Source organism: Ahaetulla prasina, chromosome 1 (assembly GCF_028640845.1).
Source record: "Ahaetulla prasina isolate Xishuangbanna chromosome 1, ASM2864084v1, whole genome shotgun sequence".
Lineage (NCBI taxonomy): Eukaryota > Metazoa > Chordata > Lepidosauria > Squamata > Colubridae > Ahaetulla > Ahaetulla prasina.
Window position 1 is genome coordinate 248,447,746 of NC_080539.1, and position 22,822 is coordinate 248,470,567.

At 38.6% G+C, this 22,822-nt stretch overlaps 1 protein-coding gene across 2 annotated transcripts in view; it reads right to left on the reverse strand.

Annotated features, from left to right (window-relative positions):
• Nucleotides 1-22,822, reverse strand: part of GLI2 (GLI family zinc finger 2) — a 308,719-nt gene that overhangs the window by 246,839 nt on the left and 39,058 nt on the right. For both annotated transcript variants that reach the window (XM_058195532.1, XM_058195522.1), the window contains exon 2: nucleotides 4,061-4,229. Coding sequence is in view for 1 of the 2 variants with exons in the window: in XM_058195522.1 (XP_058051505.1) it covers nucleotides 4,061-4,208 (148 nt within the window). In the remaining variant the exon portion in view is untranslated. The remainder of the gene's footprint in view (nucleotides 1-4,060; nucleotides 4,230-22,822) is intronic.

Consider the following 22,822-nt stretch of genomic DNA (forward strand, 5'->3'; position numbering starts at 1 on the left):
CCACCTGCTGCCACCATCACTTCCTGTCCGCAAAGACTGAAAAGTAGGGGACCGCTTTGCTGTACCTGTTATCCTTGAGAATGGTGAATATCAGATTCTCAGTCATCCAAGTCATTGTTGTCCCAAAGGTGCTTTTTTCAAGAGGCAACTGGACTTTCTGGTTTTTCTTTGAAGATGTTTTGCTTCTCATCCAAAAAGCTTCTTCAGCTCTGACTTCCCACCATCCAGTAAAAACTGAAGAAGCTTCTTGCATGAGAAGCGAAATGTCTTCAAAGAAAAATCAGAAAGTCCTGTTGCCTCTTGAAAAAAAGGACCTTTGGGACTGAGTGCAATACTATATCAAGGAATATGTCATTTGTAGTTGGTCTGCTTCGGTTGAGGTAGATTTATGCCTTCACTTTAACTACATGTGAGAACTTGTGATTCTATGGAAACCTGGATTCTGTGCAGCCCAAAATATGAGTCTGCCATTAGTAAAGTCACAGCTGCCTTCAACCATGTATGGCAAAGTCTGGCAACCTAAAGCCTTGGAATATATGATTGCAACTCCCAGAAATTTCCAACATCAGTGCTGAAAACTAGCACAATCTTGGGGGTATCTGCATAATCTAATGTATGTATGTATGTATGTATGTATGTATGTATGTATGTATGTATGTATGTAAACAAAGATGTAAAATTCTGACTCCTTTACCTCCAGAAACACTGTTGTTTTACCATAGTGGGGTGGGGGCAGGAAATGCACTCTTCTACTACAAAAAGGTGACCTATTACCTGGCATGAAACCTGGTTTACATTACCCTTTCTTCATAAGCTAATGAGCAGAAGGATGGCCAAAGAATGACCAAATGTATCACACAGAGAAAAACCTGCCTAAGGTCAGAAATGTATATAGTAAGATCCTCAGTATAATGAGGCTGCAAAAAAAAATCTGAAAAGTATAAAGAATGTGTTATGAAATAACTGCAGAATTTTTAATCCTTCTTGGCAGAAAATTTAAGAAAGGCTGGGATTCATGAACACATTTAAAAACAAGTTAAAAGGAAACCAGGCCTTAGAGTTCATTCAGCTCTTCTCTCCCAGCTCTTCAGCTCTCTCTCTCCCAGCTCTCCCAGCTCTCCCAGCTCTTCTCTCCCAGCTCTTCAGCTCTCTCTATTTGTTTGTTCTCTCTCTGAACAAACAAATAAATATGTTTTCATCTCCTGAGGCACTATTTTAAAACACTGTAAAACTCACATACATATGTCTTTTCCCCCATTCCCCTAGTCTTCATGTCAATAAATTAATATTTTCCAGAAGTTGAAAAGGATCTTTTTTGCACCCAGAATCCAAACATGACAGTCCATAAATACTTTTTAAGAAATATTGTCCTTCAAAATTCCACAGAGTTTTTGAATATCTTTTCTTCCACTCAGTGTCATCTGAGAGACTACATAACTCAGAGCTGTATAATTTTTATTTCTTCCCTACAATTTCCCTCTGAATTGTAGAGCAAAAACTAGCTAAGTTTCCTCTGAAAAAGGGAAAGCTAAGGTTACACATTTTGAAAGTATACCCAGTCCTGCAGCAAAAAATAGCAGGGAAACTTTCTCACCCCCCCCCCCAAATAATGTTATCTATTGAAACGAAGATAAATGAAAACAATTATTTTCCTAGATTGTTTTGTCTTAGATGTAAATATAAAGTGAGGAAAAAATAAGGAAATGTATGTGTACTAAAGCAGAGCTGGTCCAGCAATGAGAAATATTTTTGACAGACCACAAAGCAGCTGAAAAAACTTTAGACAGCTGAAGATGCCACTTGTCACATTCCATTGGTCAAGTCCTAGCTAATGTGTTCCTTCAGTTCCTGCTGTGAAAGGTTATTCTATCCCACATAACACAAACAAGGAGTGGGTTGGTATCAAACCAACACAAGCAAAAATCCTATGATTATTTCTTGTTGCTTCCATCCAAAGACAACAAATACCACCACTTTCTCAGTCAGCTTTCCATAGATGTGAAGTTCAAAGGGCCACATCATTCTGCACATTTAAAAGGAATAGGCAAAGTTTAGGAAGAGCATCTTTCCCCAGACTGGGGGACTTCAGCTGTGTTAGAATGTAATTCACAAAATTGCAAAAGATCATAGCAATTATGTCAGCTTGGAATTCTGAGCAGCACTTCAACAGTGGATGCCAAGTTAAGGAAGGCTGATGTCAGTACTCATATCTTCATGAGATGCTAATTGGGGTTACTAAGAAAATAACTGAAATTATATTTTGTTAAGCTTGCCTCTTCTTATTTTTTTATATGATTTTTTAAAAAATGTTTTTAATATTTTACTTGTCCACCATCCAAGGTTTCTCTGTGAGGGAGGTGGACAATTTTTAAAAATTGATAAACAAACAAACAAATAAATAAAATTAAAAAGTACCAACCATGGTCTCTGCAGAGAAAAATCTACACAGAAAGGAACTCCATTGCTTCCATAGATATGAAAACACCTGATGGGGTTTTCATCCATCCTGATATCAATTGTATAAATGCCCCAATATCAATTGTATCTATCAATTGTATTGGTATTTATACAATATCAATTGTATGAATGACTGTCTTGCATGGTGGAGCTCTAGAGGAAAGCAATCTAAACCCACCAGCGAGTTGGTGGGCCTCTGGTGGCTCAACAGACTAAGTCTGTCTGTTATTAACACAGCTACTTGCAATTACTGCAAGTTCAAGTCCCACCAGGCCCAAGGTTGACTCAGCCTTCCATCCTTTATAAGGTAGGTAAAATGAGAACCCAGATTGTTGGGGGCAATAAGTTGACTTTGTATATAATATACAAATGGATGAAGACTATTGCTTAATATAGTGTAAGCCGCCCTGAGTCTTCGGAGAAGGGCGGGATATAAATGCAAATAAAAAAATAAAAAAAAGTTGCTGCCTAAATTCAAACTGATTTTTTACAGCATATGTTTTTAATACCAACAACATTTCTCACTTCGTTGCAGAAAGTTAGGTGCGCAAAGCCTTCTTTTAAGTAATATTAGCTGTTTTATTTTAAGAAGCATCATCGGTCTTTTCAGGCTTCCCCCTATCCCCTCAAGTTACTTTCTGGTTAACATTATTCATTATGTAGCCCTCGTGATCCGCAGTCATCCCAATTTTTTTTCTTTTACACATTCATCTCAAGCAAAACAGGCAACTTTTTACATCAAAAATAGAATTGTGATACTCTATATGCCACAAGGTTGGCTATCCAGCTCCAATCCTTATCCCAAAGTCTTACATTTGCTCTTATTTTCAGAGGGTGCTTGCTTCTGAAAACAAAATTCAGGAGTCAAAACAAACAGCATAACCTGTAAATTACAGTATTTTAAAACAGCATGTTTGTTTCTTTAATCAAAGAGGGACTAAAATTTCCCCCTTCACTCTGGCATCCAGTAAGCAACAACTGATCATCAGTGGAGGAAATGAATGCATAAATCATGTTAGATTCAAGTAGCTTTTATTTCAGCTCCACCTTTTTTGAGTCACAGTTGTCTGGCCAAACGGGTCATTCTGTGATCACCTGAGATCTGCAAACGCTCAACTTCCATTTCCTGAAACTAAGACCAATAAACTCAGCATCCTAGCAGAAGGATATACAGGTAGTCCTCAACTTCCAACCATTCATTTAGTGACCGTTCCAGGGTACCGCAGCGCTGAAGAAAGTGACTTACGACCGCTTTTCTTACTTAGGACCGCTTGCAGCATCCCCATGGTCATGTGAACAGAATTCAGATGCTTGACAGCTGGCGTGTACTTATGATGGTTGCAATATCCCCGGGGTCATGAGGTCGCCTTTTGCCACAAGCAATGTTGCTAATTGCAGTGATTCACTTAACAACTGAGGTGAGAAAAGGTTGTAAAATGGGACAAAACCCACTTAACATCTATCTTGCTTAGCAAAGGAAATTTTGGGCTCTATTGCGATCGTAAGTTGAGGACTACCTCTACACCTCTGACATTGGAAATTCTAAGTCTTTAAAATGAAGCTCAGGCTTGCTTTCAAAATGAGGCAAAAGATTATGAAGTACCTCCTTGAGTCACCACCGCTGCTGTGGCTGCAGCTGCTAAAGGAACTGGTTTCTTCGTTGGTTCGCTAAAGCCATTGTCTTCCAGAAGGACACTTTTCTCTTCTTTTTTCGCAGAAGCCATTGATGTGGATGTTTCCATCTTAGACATGCATATTCCAGCTTCCCGGTCCTTAAAAACAACACAAAAAGTTTAGGATTTCTTTTTTTTTTTTTCCCTTTCCCCCACTAAAGACACAAAAATTGCTTTGATGGAAATTCTTTCATCCTATTCCAAAAGATAATTAAAAGCAATAACAATAAATATTGATTTAATTGCTCATCAAGTTTTTTGGTAAGCTGGAGTAATTATATCCAGAAAGGATCTAAGCCACATTTTTCTAAACTATGGTTGACTTAAGATTGATGTATACACACACACACACACACACACACACACACACACACACACACACACACACACACACGAACATAGACACATGCATACAGGATATACCAAACATCAAACCTGTAGACCAATCACAATGTTTTGTAATTGTTTTTCCAGACAAAATGCTATCCTACTTAGAAATGTTTGAAAGTCATGTGTCAAACAAGGAAGTATTTAGAAGAAAATGGCAAACAATTTAAACATTTAATGTAATTTGTATAATAAATTGTCTATGGAGCCTGACTTTGGATATGACTGAATACCCTGCATGTGAGTCCTTCGGGAGAAGGGCGGTATACAAATTAAAATATTATTATTATTATTATTATTATTATTATTATTATTATTATTATTATTATTATTATTATTATTATTATTATTATTCATTCTATTAGAATAACCTTCCATGCCCTCCCCTAAGGTACAACTATTGAGCAAACTGCTGATTAAAATTCGATAAGTAGAACAATTAGAAACTTCAAGAATATTTATATCCTTTTACTGCAAAACAGAAAGGAGACTTGTTCACTACTCTTCTGGAGTATTTTCTTAACCTAAAAAAACAGTCCTTTATTCTGGACACCTAAACACCACAAGTTGTCCTTGACATACCACGGTTCATTTAGTGACCATCTGAAGTAACAATGGCACTGAAAAAAGTGACTGATAACCGTTTTTTCACACTTATGACCATCACAGCATCCCCATGGTCACATGATCAGAACTGGGACACTTGGCAACGGACTCATATTTAGGATGGTTGCAGGATCCTGGGGCCATGTGATCCCAGCTTTTGTGACCTTATGACTAGCAAAGTCAATGCGGAGGGCAGATTCACTGAGCAACTCTGCTACTAACTCAACTAAGCGCAGTGGTTCACTTAACAAACGGCAAGAAAGGTCATAAAATGAGGCAAAGCTCCACTTAATCATTGTCTCACTTATCAACAGAAATTTTGGGCTCAATTGTGGCCATAAGTGGAGGACTACCTGTATTCCTGAAACAAGATCAGGGAACCCCCTTCTATATGCTTTCCAAGGAAAAGGAAGAAAGCAATCAATTCAGCGCCCCCTGAAACATTGACACAATGAGGCAACAGACCATACCCTGAGGATTCTGCCATGCTTCATACAGCTCAGTGTTGCTTATCTAGCAATTGGAGCAATTTTTTTCTGCCTTTGGATAGGCCTCTGTCACATACAAAGCATGGACTTGAACACTGAGCTATGGCCCAACTCCTGTCCTCCTTGGAAAAAAGATGCTTTAATACAGGTGAAGGACAATAACATTCTATTAAAAAACACTCATGCACCAGTGGTAGTATTCAGCAGGTTCTGACCAGTTCTGGAGAACCGGTAGCGGAAATTTTGAGTAGTTTGGAGAAACGGTAAATACCACCTCTGACTGGCCCCGCCCCATCTATTCTCTGCCTCCCAAGTCCCAGCTGATGGGGAGGAAATGGGGATTTTGCAGTAACCTTCCCCTGGAGTGGGAAGGGAATGGAGATTTTACAGTATCCTTCCCCTGCCACGCCCACCAAACCATGCCACGCCCAACAAGCCACACCCACAGAAATGGTAGTAAAAAAATTTAAATCCCATCACTGCCATGCACCAGAACATCTGTTGTGCCACCACTTGGCTGTTGATTGCTGTATACTTCATTGTGCTTCAGTAACTCTTACCTCTGAGCCTGACCTACTACCGGCTGAGAAGATTATAGGATAGGACTCTAAATTGACAGAGATGCTGATTCCTGCTGTGTTTTGAGTTTGAAGGGGAAAAGCATCCATTCATGGTGATCATGTGGTTGTGCGTAGCATATATTGGGCTACATATTATTGAGCATAATTTATGAGGTAATCCTACTCCAAATGCCTGTCAGTTTTTAATTTTATTCCTGCCAAACTGATCTGATTCCATATGTTTCTATGTCCTCATCCTCTAAACCTATCCCAAATGGTTCCCTCTTTTTTCAAAGGACACTGGGAAAAAAATTCATTACGTGTTTTTATTAAAATAGACTCTGCATTTTTCCCATGCAAGAAACACACATAAGGCACATAAAACACATATTAAATGCAGTTTCCAAAGTACTAAACAGGACTTCAACAAGTTCATTTTGCACTTAGGACAAATCAAGTGCTCACACTTTTGGAATATTACATTTTCTCTGTTTTATAAGAACGTTGCTGGCTCCAGTGTCCAAACAGAAGACGAAACATTGGAAATGCTATTTGTATTTAATGTGGTTCATGCATCTCAGAAGCAGCTGGTTTATAACTTGTGGACCTCCTTGGATTCATGGTGGCTGCTTGAAAAACTAGTTGAGGCTGTGTTGAGGAGACTTTCCTCCAGATTCGGTAAGCGCACCAGATATGGCCTTACCAAGACCATAAAGTTCTAGTTATAGTGGTTCGTGTTCTTATCACTACACTGTATTATTACAACACACTTTCCATGGGACTTACTTTGAATGTTACTCAGAAGGAAAAACTAATATACAGTAGAATGCAGTGCCCAACTGTTAGCAGCGAAAAACCACTATTGCTAAGGAACCTCTGTTCTGTGATTGCTGTAATGGTTACCAGTAAACCTCTGGGCCCAATTCAAAATGTTAGTTATTTCTTTTAAAGCTTACATGGCACAACTTCTGGATACATAAGGCATCACCTAATATAAACTGAGTCCTCATTTCTTGTGAGGTCATCTGCACAGGGTCTGACCAATATATCATTGTGGCATGCAGTGATAGGGGCATGGCCTAGAAAGCGGATCTGCTTTGGTACAGCCTCCATTTTATAGCCCTATTTGCCTCCAGAGCAGTAGTGGTTTCCTCTTACCTTTGCTCCTGGTTCGGAACCGGGAGCGCACGTACATGCACACACACTTGCTTCGCTCGTGCACGGTGTTTCTGCGCATGCGCAGAACCTTCTGCACATGCGCAGAGTATCCGTGATGACGTCCGGGCAAGTGACTGGAGCCTCCCGCCGCCACCACTACAGGTTCGCCTGAAGCGGGGCGAACCGGTAGAAACCCACCACTGCTCCAGAGGTACAATTGGTATCCCTCATTTCTTAAATGATAGAAGGTGTGATAAAAACCTTTCTTTTTAAATAGCCTTTTGTAGCCTAAGTTATATTGGTGGGCATCAGATATTTTTTACTGTCCCCAAACTGACACTAGCAAGGGGGAAAAAATTCCTTAATTCACAAACATTTATACTAGCACTTATAAATTATTTGTCTTTAAACTTTCTAATTTTTCTCTCGTATTAACTCTAGTGTGGATTTAGCTTAGAAATACAATTCTGAGACCAAAACTTTTGGAAAGTTAAATCAAAGTTATGTAAATTTATTAAGGTATGAAAAATGATCATAATAAACTAGATTTTACTACCGGTAGTATCAAAATATTCAGATAAATTAATTCATTAAATTAACCTTTTTTAAAGAATTTCATGGAAGTGTTTCAAAATGAGTTCTAAATATGTTTTTACCAAATCCAAGTGACATTTCATTCCATGTATAATACTATTTCTTCAGTTGACTTTAGATTTTTCATTTTAGGCTTGAACATATTTTCAGAAGAAAATCAAGATATATTATTTATTGATATGTATTAAAAGTTAAGTGATTCTCTCAAATAATAAAGTGATTGTAAATAGTTGAATTTAACAAATATTCTCAATTATAGAAACATCTATTTTAAAAATGTTGTCTCATAATATCTGCTATTTAATGGCAAGATATATAAATGGATAATGATTCGTTAGTTTAATAATATTGTCTTATTAAGCAGGTTACAAATAGGACATCAAGTTTTTCGGTTCTTGATGAGGCAGCAAGTTATGATTGAGCATTTTTTTTTCTGAGCAAAAGCCAGCCCACATTTGAATAGGCAATAGAAATATTCTATTAATATATTTATTGCCCTAGGTCACCATCAAGAATTATCTAAGATATTTTGCTGCCAGTAGCAAAGCAATTAATGTATGAGCAGGGGGTTGGACTAGATGACCTCCAAGGTCCCTTCCAACTCTGTTACTGTTACCGTTACCTCCCTGTCACAGATAAAGGAATATACAAACCTGGGGCAAACCAAGTTACTTATATAATGTATATCATTTGCTTTAAGATGTAATTTTCACCCAAAAATATTCTGCCTCTGTCTGCTACCTGAATCTATATAATGGCTATTCTGGCTTTGACCCCCATTTTTTGTGGGTTGAAGGATTATCTGATGCAACAGGAAGTCTACTCTTTATGTTTAAGTTCCTTATGCAATTTAGAAATAAGAATTCAGTACTGACCAATAAATTCCATTCTCCTTGAGTGATGGAAGCCTGCTAGATCAGAAAAACAGTTCTGAAGTCAATTAATAGTCTCCACTATGCTCCACTACACTTCCCAAACACGATTCAACCAAACTTAACATGAATTTATATGAATCCTATTACAGGAATTTGTGGATAGTGTAGAATCATTTCCTAGTTTCTTCTGAAGAGAGACTTTGGAGAGGTCAGGTATCAAAGCTGTCCCTGAAGTAATCACATTTTGTCCTAAAGGTACCTGGTCTTCAGCACACAAGCTGCATACTGTTGTAATGGATGAAAATAATCCTGAGAACAGGAGAAAGAGCTGTAGCCTATGCAACTGTCTGATAAGCCAACAGAATCTCTCTCCTCTGAGTTAAAAAGCTCTAGATAAGGAGCAACCTATAGGTGCATTTGTCCAAACTATTTGTTTGGTATTTCTGGTAACCTAACCCATAATGGACATTTGGCTGAGCCAGAACTAAAAAGATGATAATTCGTGGATTGTGCATAAATAAAAGTTCGGTTATGGAAAGAATATCATGTCATACATGCAAATTCATTGGAGAAAGCAACAATGCTAGGAGTGGTTAGTGGAACCAGAAGGAGGTGCAGTGTTGTGCCTCGCCCGCCCCCCTCTCCGCAGCCGGACCCCTCTCATCTCCTATTACCTCAGCCAGGGACTGATAGTGCAGATGAACGGCCTGACATGCCTCCAGCCCCCAGTCCTGGCACCATGCCCGGACAGACCAAGCAAATAAACCCCTCCCCCACAGCATGTGAACATGAGGAGCAGGAAGCCAGTCACGAGCTGGAATTGCCGGCAGCTGGAGGGTGGTGGGATCCACTCTTCCGGAGAATGGAGAGGCGACGTCAGCAAAAGGAAGGGAGGGGCAGGCCTGGATAAGTGCTGAGTCATGGAGCCACACCCTATGGCCTATATAAAGGATCTGCTTTCTGGCATTCTTTGAGTCAGGCAAAGTCTAATTTGGATTGCTGAAGTCACATCTTGGAGTCCTGCCTGCCCTGAGAACTTTGGCAAAGCTGCAGAGGCTTTGTGGCCACACTTGATACAAACTTCCATGACCCGGCCGTCAGAGGAGGAGTGGGACATGACATGCAAGTAAAGAACAAGCCAGCTTGATAACATCAAATCTGATATGAAGATGAATATCCAGCAACTGAAAGAAGTTGTGCTTGACAAGGTATTGTGGAGAGCACTTATCTATAAAGTCGCCAAGAGTGGGACGACTGATTGGTTAAAACAGGGGTGTCAAACTGAAGGCCCTGAGGCCAGATCCAGCCCACAGGGTGCTTAGATCTAGCCCATGGGGCCGCCCTGGAAACAGCGCAGGACCAACCTGTGGTGCCTCTGCTAAGGAAAACAGAGCTTGCAGAGTATGCGGTCCTCCCAAGCTCTGTTTTTGCTGGCAGAGGGTTCCAGGAGGCCATCCCAGCCGAAAACGGGAGCCCGTTTTCGCTGGCAGAGCGACACTCATGTATGAGGGCCACAGGTGCCCCTGACGTGAGTGATGTCAAGCTGGCCACACCCCATGGCCATGACCCCCGACCCCCCAAGATCAAACACAATCCTGATGCAATCCTCAATGAAATTGAGTTTGACACCCCTGGGTTAAAGCAACAAAGATGGGAAGAACAGGAAGTTTCGTTTATATTTGTAATTTTAAAAGAGGGTGAAAAGTTACTACATTAGCTTATGCTTGGTGTAATGAAAGTTGGAAGCCATTTCTATATTATTATCTTTGGGTGTTTTTTCCCCCCTTTTCTTCACTATTTTTCTTTTTTCCTGCAAATTCTAAACTTTTCTTTTACTGTGGTTTTTCCTTCCATTTTAGTTTGCATTAGTTTTTACTATATTTTAAAAAAACTCAATAAAATTAATACAAAAGAAAATACAGAAGGAAGATGATGTTATCTCTAGATCAGATGCCAACCACAGAGTGGTTGAAAGCTCACAAAAACAAAAACCCCTAGAGCAGTGGTAGTCAACCTGGTCCCTATTGCCCACTAGTGGGCGTTCCAGCTTTCATGGTGGGCGGTAGGGGTTTTGTCCGATACTCAAGCACTTTTCCTTTTTTTAATTTAATTGACTTTTTAAAAAATTTCATAGCATTATTCAAAAACATTTTCACTAGGTTTTCATAAAATTCCCCATGACAATTTAGATTTCTGAAAATATATTATTTGTATTGCCCGCGCATAAGTTTAGTTCACGTTATGTAAGTGAAACTAAATGGCGCTATAGTGCAACCGCGCACAAAAGAGCCTCATCCCAGAATAGTTCGCGCATCAACCCCCACACCACCCTGCTGTAACAGACAAGCATAGCTGATAGCTGGCGCCCCCCCCCAAACCCAATCCATGATGCGCGAGAAGCATGCGGAGATGACGATACATGGCGCATTACTGTGGAACCGGTGGGCGGTTAGAAAATTTTACTACTAACAGAGATACAAAAGTTGGCGGTAGGTATAAAAAGGTTGACTACCCCTACCCTAGAGTGTCTCAACATCTGCTCTGGAGCCGAAATTGGATCCCATACCTTCTTACTCTTCAGATCCTGAACAGGTTCCACTGACTCTAACCTCTAAGTGGCTTCAGTGCTACCATATGGTGGCATCATTTACTGAGCATTGCAGGACTGTTGAGCCTGGGCAAGAACAGATGAACACCAGCTGAAAGCTAACAAGTACCAGTTGAGCTCAGGACAAAATTCATAAAGAAAACACACATGGATAGCAGACAGTTCACCATACATGGCCATTTCCTGCATACAGAAACATTAACTTTGATTTGACTGTTGGGGCTTCTTAACCATACTTTTGGCCTAATCCCTTCAAATATAGTACTATATCAAAACAACTAATTTACAGGTTGGATTTGAAATACTACCTGAGAATTTTTTTTTATTTTTTTATTTTTTTTTGTGGGACTGACTGAATGCGTTTAGTTATAGCCACTTAGAAAACTTTTTCATTTTTGTCTCTGTCTTCACATCTATGAGACAGGAACTGGTTTAGCTAGACCTTGTAACCATTTTTTCCCAGTAGCCTTGCCAAATTCTAGAGGTGGACCCTGGATGTGGAGCATAAAGTCTGAACCAGCTGGTTCATCAAGAGTTGGCATATTAAGGAAAAAGAAACATCCTGGCCTCCAGCACTTAAACTACTCCCAAGTATAGAAACGACAAAGAATGCAGCAAAAACCAAGAAATCAGCTTGATATGTATTGTAATTAGGTATAGAGGAAGTGGTCTTGATCGTTGGGCAGATATAGCTACAGGATGTGCTTTTCAGCTTAGGGATATCAGGATCATAGTAACAACACATAAAAACAGCATTTAGGGAAGTGCCAAGAATTTGACTGGATTATTCCCATATATTAGGGTGGCAGTCTAAGGCCATAGGACTGAATTCTGTTTTATTGCACTGATGAAGTTACTTAGTTGCAGGGTGGATAAAAATAGATATCTTTTTTAAAAAATAAAAAAAAATCAGGTTTTTAAAAATTTAAATCAATTTTTTTTTGAATTTTTATTAAGTTTATTTTAATAAAACGCTTTTGGAGTAAAAAATCTATCTAAAGATAGTTTTCTATTTAAGATACATTAATAATTTAGTTTATTCAGCATGAAATGGAGCTTAGTTATGTAGCATGAGGTTCTGCATATTCTGCAATCCTGGGACTGTCGGTGAATCAACAGCGGGTCAGAGGAGGAGCTGCTGCAGGACAGTGATGACAGTTGCTTTTAAAAAATTACGATTTAAATCGAGTTGATTTAAATCGAGCCTTTTTACTAGTGATTTAAAACATGTTTTAAAATGTGATTTAAATCGACTTGATTTAAATCAAATTCACCCTGCCTGATTGGGTAATAAAACACCTGCAAGCAAAGTCAAAGAGTATCAAGAGCTCCACAGTTGAACCCTGAACTAAAATATTCATTTGTGTCAAATATTGGGACACAAATATAGGAAGGTCCCATTTACTTGATGATTTCACTGTGCGTGTGATTTTGGCATCAAGCATTTTTGCTGCTCTTGTTGATTGGAGATACTCTTTCAATGTATGAAGCAGCCTTAAACTGGACCTCCAGCTAGCCTCTGAGTAATAACACCTCTATGATTGGCGTTTCAATTCTCCAATCTTACTGGGGACAAACATTAGAACTGCTGGTAAGCAATGCATGTGTTTTACTGCTATGAATGATAGCCACTATGGTCTGAAGCCTCTCTGCTTCTCTTCTTCAATAGATAGAAAAAAACAGCATATAAACTTAAACAAAGAAGTTATCATAATCTAAGTATCTATCTAGAAAAAAACAATAACCCCCTAGTAGTTAAGCCACTTTAATCAATCCTTGCTAGGACCTTCAGGTATCTGAAAGAATGACTGGATACTCCAGATCTGAGCTAGGCGTAATAATGCTGCTCAATGATGTTAGCTTTACTGCATGCTTGAGGCTTTCCTGATGCTAGATAAAACACCTATAAAAAAGTCACTTTGCCAGCCTCGTTGACAAACTTGGTTTATCCTTATAAAACTGGACACTAAATTGTTACTTTACTTTTTTAAAAAAAGAGAGAGAAAATAGAAGAAAATGACATTTTTTCACCTGCTTATGTGAAGCCGGCCTCCACTGAGTCAAGCTTAACTTCTAATTACAATATGGTGGATGTGAGTATGTAATTCTCCTGGCAAACAACGTAGAAGTGGACTTGCCATAACTTTTTTTTCTAACATCATGGAATGTAAAACAATGTTCCAATCTAGTGTAAAAACCTGGTATTCCTGAAGATCTCCCATCTAAGAAATTACCCTGGTTAGCTTTTCTCAGGATCAGTCAAGATTGGCCACGTTTTCCCTCTATAGTGACCATGAGAATATCCCCTTCTCCTCCCCCCACCACCCAAATAAATATCTGTGATAGATATCCCTATCTTGCTTGCCTCATGCTTGTAAACATGAAGTACACTTGTTAAGAAGTTTCTAGTTCTCGCTTTTCATAATAGGGTATTCATCTTTGTCTAACACCCTAGCCTTAGTTTTATAATGTCTTGTTATTAAGTAGTTACTTTTTGTTATATGAACAACGATATCTCTATAACATACAAGTCTATCCACTGATTTTTATGTGCACAGTTTTTCCATGGTCTTGTGCCAGATGCAATTTATAAGCTCAGCAACAGATTGATTGTAGGGGAGAACCATTTGGCACTGAGAAATCCAAATGGAAATCTTACCTATTCGGAAATTATATAACAGATGAACACCTTATGCAATGCCTGAACTTTTCCTCCAGTCATAACTCAAAGTAAGAACGCTTGGTTCCATTACCAAGCCTGTTCATCTGTATGACTTTCTCTACAGGCAGAAAGTGCGATTGTTGTGTTTGGGAACTGAAATATTCCACAGTGATGTTAACATGTTCAGAAATGCCTGGGATCTTGGTAAGGAAACTGCTGTATGATTTTGCCCTGGATGACTCTGCTGTTTTAACAGCTGCATTACATATATTGAAAGAAAGGTACCTCAATGGGACCTAAATAAACCAACAAACTGTGGAAAAGAAAGGCACTTTCTTCTTTAAGTGGAGTGATCTTGATATTCTTGTAATGGTCAAAATAGCTGTCTGAGGACTGAAGCATATTGAATATTGCAGGAGGCAAAACTGTTTTAAAAGGTGACCAGTATATGCATTTGTCTGGGTGGAAAAACCCATTACCGGAATGTACTCTAGTCTAAGACACTCAACATACATGAGACACACTCAGTCTATATACATTTGCACAAAGTTATAGTGACAGTTTTACCAGTAACTAATCTGAAATTTTCTTCCAACCCCCCTTAACCAGTTGTTTCATGAAGCTAAAAATGTGCAATATAATTTATCTGATCCAACCTATACAATTACATTTACAGAAGGAAGAAAGGGAAGGGACAAAGAAAAAAAAAGAGACTCTGTTGAGTCTCCTATGCCATTTTCCACCCACACATATAGCTGCATATATGAGATTTCAGAAACCGAATCTACAATAACACATCCTACAGATTCCAGTGGGTTAAATACATCTTGAAGGCTGGGTGACATCAATAACACTTAACAAAAGTGTTACACACACACACAAAAAAACATTGCTTGATTTTGGCCCTATTAAAACCTTTGATTAAGACCTCTTTCACCTATGGATTGATCTCAGTTTTCTGCTCTGGGTATGTTGACTAGGAATTCTGGAAGCTGCATTCCTCATACTTCTGGAGGCATGCTCTAGTGGAGGATTGGGTATCAACCAAGAAAACTCAAGAGGAGGATTGGGAATCAGTTCATTGTTCATGTACTCTCTTCCCTTTTCTCTTTTCTTGAAAAGGGCAAATGAAACAATCGGAGGACTACAATTAATCCACATGAAGAAATACTACATACCAGTACTTTACAATAGACAAGAGCTGAGCGAAACAAGGGAGAAGAACAAAATATATAACAGTAAATAATCAACGTGGACACAGCCAGCATGTTCATGGTATTATAACCCAGAGTCTCTTGATGGCTTAAAGAGTGGAAACGCATGACAGAGAAAAAGAGATGATTCTTGGTCCAGCACATGTAAACTACAGAAATTGCTACTATAAAATGGGTGCACCAAATAAAGAAAAAGAAATGAATGGAGTGATTGGCTATTAATGAAGAAAGTTATGCGTTGCTTCCAGTATCAGAGTGATGTGAAGCCAACCTGCCTTCACAGGTTTTTAATCTGTCAGCTACCTGTGACATAGACTGGAGACATTGGTACCAATATCTTCTCTGTCTTAAACAGGACCTTCCTGTAGAAGGATGCTTATCTTAGTAGGTAACAAAAGGATTCCCCTAGCTTCTTCCCTTCTGTAGAGGAAAAGGATTTCTACCTTTTAAAAAATCATGGTGTGAAGAAATAGATGAGGACTTGGTGTGAAGAAATAGACGAGGACTAGGAAAAAGGCTCCAATATACAGTACACACTCCTGAGAGTCTGATTAAAGATTGAAATATATGAGAATATGGAAGATATGAGGAGCAAAGAAGAAGCTTTGTTCCAATGATTCATTCATCTCTAAGGAATAAGTAACAAGTCTGAGCGAGAAAAACCAAGTAAGATTACTTTTATCTTGAAATGTGTGGAGCTACTTAGGCTTTATGGTCTTTGATACATACTGTCTCTGATGTATGTTTTCTCTCTGTAAACTCAGTGATTGTGTGTTCTGAGTAAGAGACAAATGCCATTGTATGCTCTGCTGAGAGTCTTAACTTTTCTTGTGCATTTTTTTGCACTGGAAATTCTCATGAGATATTACTGGCAATTCTCACAGTTCTCCAATTTTACTTTTTCCACCATTGACAATTTTGCATGTGACTAGTTAAAAAGTTGTAAGGATTTTTACCTCTTTTAGAAAAAGTTAGTTTTGTCTATATCTTGTGAGATTATTCTATTTCCCAAAGGAGGAAGGACACATTTTCCTAGCTACACATCCCCATCCTACACACCCAAGAGCTTGTGTTATAGTTTCTTTCTCTCTCTCTCTCTTTCTTTCTTTCTTTCTTTCTTTCTTTCTTTCTTTTTCTTTCTTCTTCCTTCCTCACTTCACTTCACCATTTCTTCCTGTCACACAAAAGTGTGGAATTTAGTTATTTTATTTTATTTTATGGCTTATCTATCTCACCTCCCATAGTTAAGGGCAGGATGGAAGATAAAGTTATCCCCCTAAAAGTGAGGGAGCTATACCAAGCAGCTCTACCAAAGCAGAAAGATGGAGCCAGATTGTGTAGATCAAGAAGATTTCTGAAAGAGGTTGCAGACTACCAAAAAAATTTATCCTACAGGCTCAACGAAGCAACACAGAGACAGTTATTTGGATCACTGGAGAACATCACTGGAGTGATGCTAATGTGTTTGCATCCTGCTTGTAGGTTTCTGAGGCAAGTTGTTTGGCACCATGGAAAAAAATTACTGGACCAAGTAAGCCTTTGGTTGATCCAGCTTTATTTTAAAGGAAAAGAAAGTTTTTTGTCTTGGTATGTGCTGTAGGAAGCAGATGGCAGTGTTTAATATTTAACAATAAACATAGATTAAATTTAAATTAGGAAGTAATTCACCAAGTTACAGTCACAAAGAAAGGAAGGGATAAAAAAATGAAGAGAGAATTATATTCATCTTTTCATATGAAATATGGAAATGATTAAATAGCTTAGGTCAGCTTACCCTTTTTCAAGGCATGAGTATATTCTTGATTCAAAATACAATTTAATCCAATTTTAATTTTTTAAAAGCTAGCATACGGGTAAATAGTGATAAATTACCACTTTCCGGGAAGCCAAACTCTTTATTTTCATTTTTTTAAAAATCTATCATTTATCACTGGCTTCCTTTGCATAAAACAAAGTTTGAGCCAAATGTTTTACTACTGACTCAACACAGTGGCTTTATATATATATATATTTCACAACTCTTAAGATCTTGTACTGGCACCAAATTCATATCTTCATCTTTTCCTGCACTGCACTGCCCACTATCCTAGTGAAGCCAACACAAATCTGATTTGACACATTACAGCAAAACAGGCCTTTCCTAATTTATTTCTCTTACCAGCTTCTGTTAGGTGCCAATTTTAAAGAAATGTATTTTTCTCTACACATTACTATCAATGTCCAGTTCAGAAGCCAGAAATACTGGCTGCATTTGTACAAAACACTAAACCTTTATATAGCACTGCAAGACTGAATGAGAGCAAGATTTTACCATCGGACTCTTTCCTTCTTTGATGAGGCTCTAAATTTTACCTGGGTCATGAAAACTTATCACAGCTTTTTGTTATGTCCTAATCCAGACTGCAATGTGAACAGCCTTAACTATGGTTATTTGAAGCAAACCAGTTCAGCCCTTAGTTTAGGAATCTGGCTTGCTTTCATCGAAACATGTTTACAATTCAATGCTACATAAGGTTTAAATATGAAACTAAATTACGTTTGATCTAAACCAGAACTTCAATCTTTATCTTGCTGCCACTCCAGAGAAGCACTGAAAAAAAAATGCAAGACCACGAATCACCATGGTTAAGCTAAGGCTCTCTGTTTTATGAAAAAGCAGAGTAGCATGTCCCCAAATTCAATTGGCTTAATTTCAAGATAGGTGGTTGGCTGTATAGGAGCTATAGGGAATAATGACATGAATATTTTGCTGGAGCCTCTTACTGCTTTCTTTGATTTTTTTTTCTTTTATCCAGTTTCTGTAATTATTTTTATATTTACTGGGGGGTTTTTAGTTTTAAATTGCATTGTATTGTTTACTGCTTTGAAAAGCTCCTTTGAAGGGAAAAACTGAAATTATTTTTAGAAATAATGTTACTGTCTTTAGCATACATAAAATAAAAAGTCAGAAAAGAAGTACAACTAAGATGTAGCAAAAGAAAAATGAATGGACAATGTGATAAAAATTCACACACACACACACAAATGACATAAATATGAGTTTTACACACCAAATTAAACCATAACTATTCCAAAGGATTTTAGTTCATTTTTGTCTGCATTAATATGAAGTAGGTTCATAGAAAATAAACATATATCCACAATCTAAGATTTTAAATCAAGTAGATCAGCGTCTTTCCAATAAATATAGATTGTCCTCAACATACAATTGCAGCTATATGTTGTGTTGATAAAATGGGTCAGTCTCATGACCAAACCAATTTTACATTTTTCTGTGGCAGTTATTAAGTGAATGTGGCAATTGTAAAGCAAACACTATGGTTGTTTGGAGAGTCAATGGTTTTCAATAGGCACAGTTTGCCAAAAACCAGGAGACAGTTTTCAGCAAAACCATCATAAAATGTGGTCATGTAACCATGGGATGTTACAGACTCCCATAAACGTGGCCTGAGTGCCTGAAGTTCAGTCATGTGACCATGGAGGGAGCCCAACTGTTGAAACTTTGAATCTGGGTCATAGCTTCTAACTCTGGGTTGGTCATAACTTCTAACGGTTGCTAAGTGACTAGTCATAAGTGAAAGACTAACTATAAAACTATCTTTTTAGCTATGGTTCATATACAATAGGTCCAGATTCCTTCAAACATAGAAAAATTGCCAATTTTTAATATATACTTCACATTTACATCTTTAAACTTTTAGTTCTTCTCCAAGTATCATATTAACAAATTTGTTAAATTGGAGCTATACTCCATAAATTAACATACAATTACTCTTAACTCAAGGAATGTTTCCAACCTTAATTATTCAATTCTTGAATTCTTATTTCAATTGGTATTCATGGTAGGTTAGTAGATATAAGTGTCTAGCTATACTCTGTCTAGCTATACTCCATGTATGGGACTTGTGAGCAGAAAGGCTACCGTGGAAATGTGTCCTTAAGCTCTTTGACATGACGCAGCTTTTGTGCATGGAGAAGATATCAAAGAGAATTGTCACTTGGAGAACAACTTTAGATATCTGTGAGGATATCTAATTGATTTCTTGCATTTTTCAGACGTATGGATGTCTAGCACTAAAGACATTCAACAAATCTTTCATAGAACAGAATCACTGAGTTGGAAGAGTCCTAAGAGGTCAAACTCAACCTTCTACACACTGCAGAATTCACTAACTATTCTCAACAGATAAGTATCAAGCCTTTGTCTTAAATTCTCCAGTCAAGAGGAAGAAACCTAAAGGTATCTTTTTAAATTGGGGTGTACAGAACTGAACACAATACTCTAAGTGAGGACTGACCAAGGCAGAATATAGTGGGATAATTATTTTGACACTTTTTGGTCTTTTCACAGAAGCAAACTTCAGTGGTTTTGGCTGGTCCCCTTTCTCTGCAACTTTCCTTATAACAGCAGGCAGGAAAGATACACGAGTGATTGAACCTATGGCAATGCAACTTCTAAACCTCTATGTAGCACACTTGTGCAAGCCGAAATGTACAAGTCCCCACTAAAATATGAACAATGAACGGTGGTGAATGAACATGGGGAACCACATTTTCTCTTTTGTGTTTAGTTCCTCTCCTCCCCACTTCAGAAATAGGTGGAAAGGTCATGAGATATAGGCATCTTGCATTTGAACAAAGAAAGTTATATTTATGCTTTCAAAGTCATGCTTTTATCATCAAAGTTTCTCCCTCATAATTTTAATGAGAAGAACTGTCAGAGCAGATAGTCAACGTGGTTGTACATTCCTCAGAACCAAGGTCAAGATGCCATGAAAAGATACAAGAAAATGTTGTCTAAGAACTCCCTGGCATCCAAAATGATAAGTGAAAGATGCTGGCATGTTACTGTTACCAACGTTATCAGCGGAAGTTTCACTCCTTCTGAATGCCTACCACAAAGTTTTCCGACTTTGGCAATCTCCAGAGGTGTTGACTTTTACTCCTAGAATTCTCAGGTGGTCATGCTGACTGGGGAATTCTGGGAGTTGAAGTCCCAAGATTTCTACTTGGCCCAAAGAAAGCCAAACTATATCCTTGCTCTTGGAATTTAGATAAACTCTGAGGCCTTTTCACACACACACATACCCTAAGGACACTCTTGCAAATCACCTTCAGCAAAACACTGCATCCCACTCAGAGTTCTGTACTTCTGAAACACCTAAGAAATTTGCACTGGATGAAGAGGTTGATGAAAGCCATTATGTGCATGGCTGGCTTGCTGGTTGCTTAGGAAAAGTATTTCAAAATATCAGAAGTAGCACAGACAGAATGGAAATCCACACATGATTCTCACTAGGAGGTAAGTTTAAAGCAGAGGTGTCCAATCTGGTGAACTTTTTAATACTTGTGGACTTCAGCATGGCTGGCTGAGGAATTCTGGGAGTTGAAGTCAACAATTCCACAAGTCTTAAAGTTGCCAAGGTTGGATACCCCTTATTTAAACCCTAAAGAAAGGGAAAAGGAGGAAGATATTGTAGGATTTACTGATCAATGAGAGAAATAGGGATGTACATCGTGCCACTATCTTTTCCTTTCAAAAAACTTGTTTTCCACATAAATATTCAAAAAGCAACACGAAGAGAGAGGGGGGGAGGGAGGGAGGGGGGGAGAGGGAGAGAGAGAGAGAGAGACAGAGAGAGAGAGAGATTCATTTACTCCTATGAAAGAACTCTGGTCCAAAGAACTCTTCCCCCGCAAAAGATACATCTCCTCAGGATCCCCATCAGCCCACAGTGTAATTGGATCTGTTCATTTCACTTGCTTTATGCTCTGAGGTGAGGCATGCTGTCAGTATTTCCATTACACCCCTAGCACCCTGGCTCAAACAAAAATCCAGAATAACAGACCTGGAGGGCGTTTTTTCCAACTTAAAGCAAAGTTGGCTAGAAGCCATTTGGCATTTGATCCTATGTCATTATAATAATATTGCAAACTAGGCATTTTTTCTCGTTTAGCTCTCCGTTTACTTCAGACTGCAAAATATCTAAGAAGATTTGACATGCGAGACTTTTCATCCTGTATTTTATAACCAATGACTAGATACAAATGGCAAAAGACTATAGTTTAGCACACCGTGGAGATCTTCGAACAATAAAACGGGAGAGCTGGGAGAGGGCATGAGAGTCATCTAGTCCAAACCTCTGGCCAGTGCAAGGATCCAGATGCACCACACATTCACTGCTGGTTTCATTTGTGTATGAATAGGAAGCTAATTTGGATATGTATAAATGGTCCATTAAGCCAAATGCAGATTTCTAATTATATGATGAAGCTTTTAATAATAATAATAATAATAATAATAATAATAATAATAATAATAATAATAATAATAATAATAATAATAATAATAATAATAATAATAATAATATTTTAATTTGTATACCGCCCTTCTCCCGAAGGACTCAGGGCGGTTTACAGCCACAATAAAATACAAAAAATAACACATACAATACTAAAAACAAACATTAAAAAACTTATTCAATTTGGCCCCATCATAAAATAAACTATTGACCCTGTAAAATTAATAAAAATTTAAACCCATAAAATCAGTTAAAAATTTAAAAAATTCAAGCCAGTCCAGCGAGACAGAATAAATAAGTTTTAAGTTAGTGATGAAAGGTCCGGAGGTCGGGTAGTTGTCGAAGTCCAGGGGGAAGTTCGTTCCACAGGGTCGGAGCCCCCACAAAAAAGGCCCTCCCCCTGGGAGCCGCCAGTCAACATTGCTTGGCTGACGGCACCCTAAGGAGTCCCTCTCTGTGAGAACGCACCGGTCGCTGGGAGATAGAAGATGGCAGTAGACGGTCCCGTAAATATCCCGGTCCTAAGCCATGGAGCGCTTTAAAGGTGGTCACCAATACCTTGAAGCGCATCCGGAAGACAACAGGCAGCCAGTGCAGTCTGTGCAGGATGGGTGTTACATGGGAGCTCTGCGCTGCTCCCTCGATTACCCACGCAGCCGCATTCTGGACTAACTGGAGCCTCCGGGTGCTCTTCAAGGGGAGCCCCATGTAGAGAGCATTGCAGTAGTCCAAGCGAGAGGTAACAAGAGCATGAGTGACTGTGCATAGGGCATCCCGGTCCAGGAAGGGGCGCAACTGGCGAATACACATATCCTTCTCTGATCTCCTAAATAGCCAGCAAAATAAAGAGGCTTACAGAAGTACCAATGAATTACCATATCTGGTTAGCATACACTTTCACTGGGAAGGAAGGGACCTGCTTTGAAACTGCTTACACTTTTGGACCATCATTTTGATCCTCGTAATTGTGGCCATTACAGCGTCCTTGTGATTACATGATTATGATTTGGGCACATAGCAACCAGCTCACTGTTACGACATTACAGTATCTTGTGAGCATATGATCACCATTTGTGGCCTTCACTCACAACTTCCTAACAAAGTAAAGTCCATAGGGAAGCTGGCAGGAAGCTGCAAATGGTAAGCATGTGACCGTGGAATACAACTGTATAGAATTCATCTAACAATGGTAACTGGGATTTCTGGAACTGCTCTCATAACACAGCATGATCGTGTGA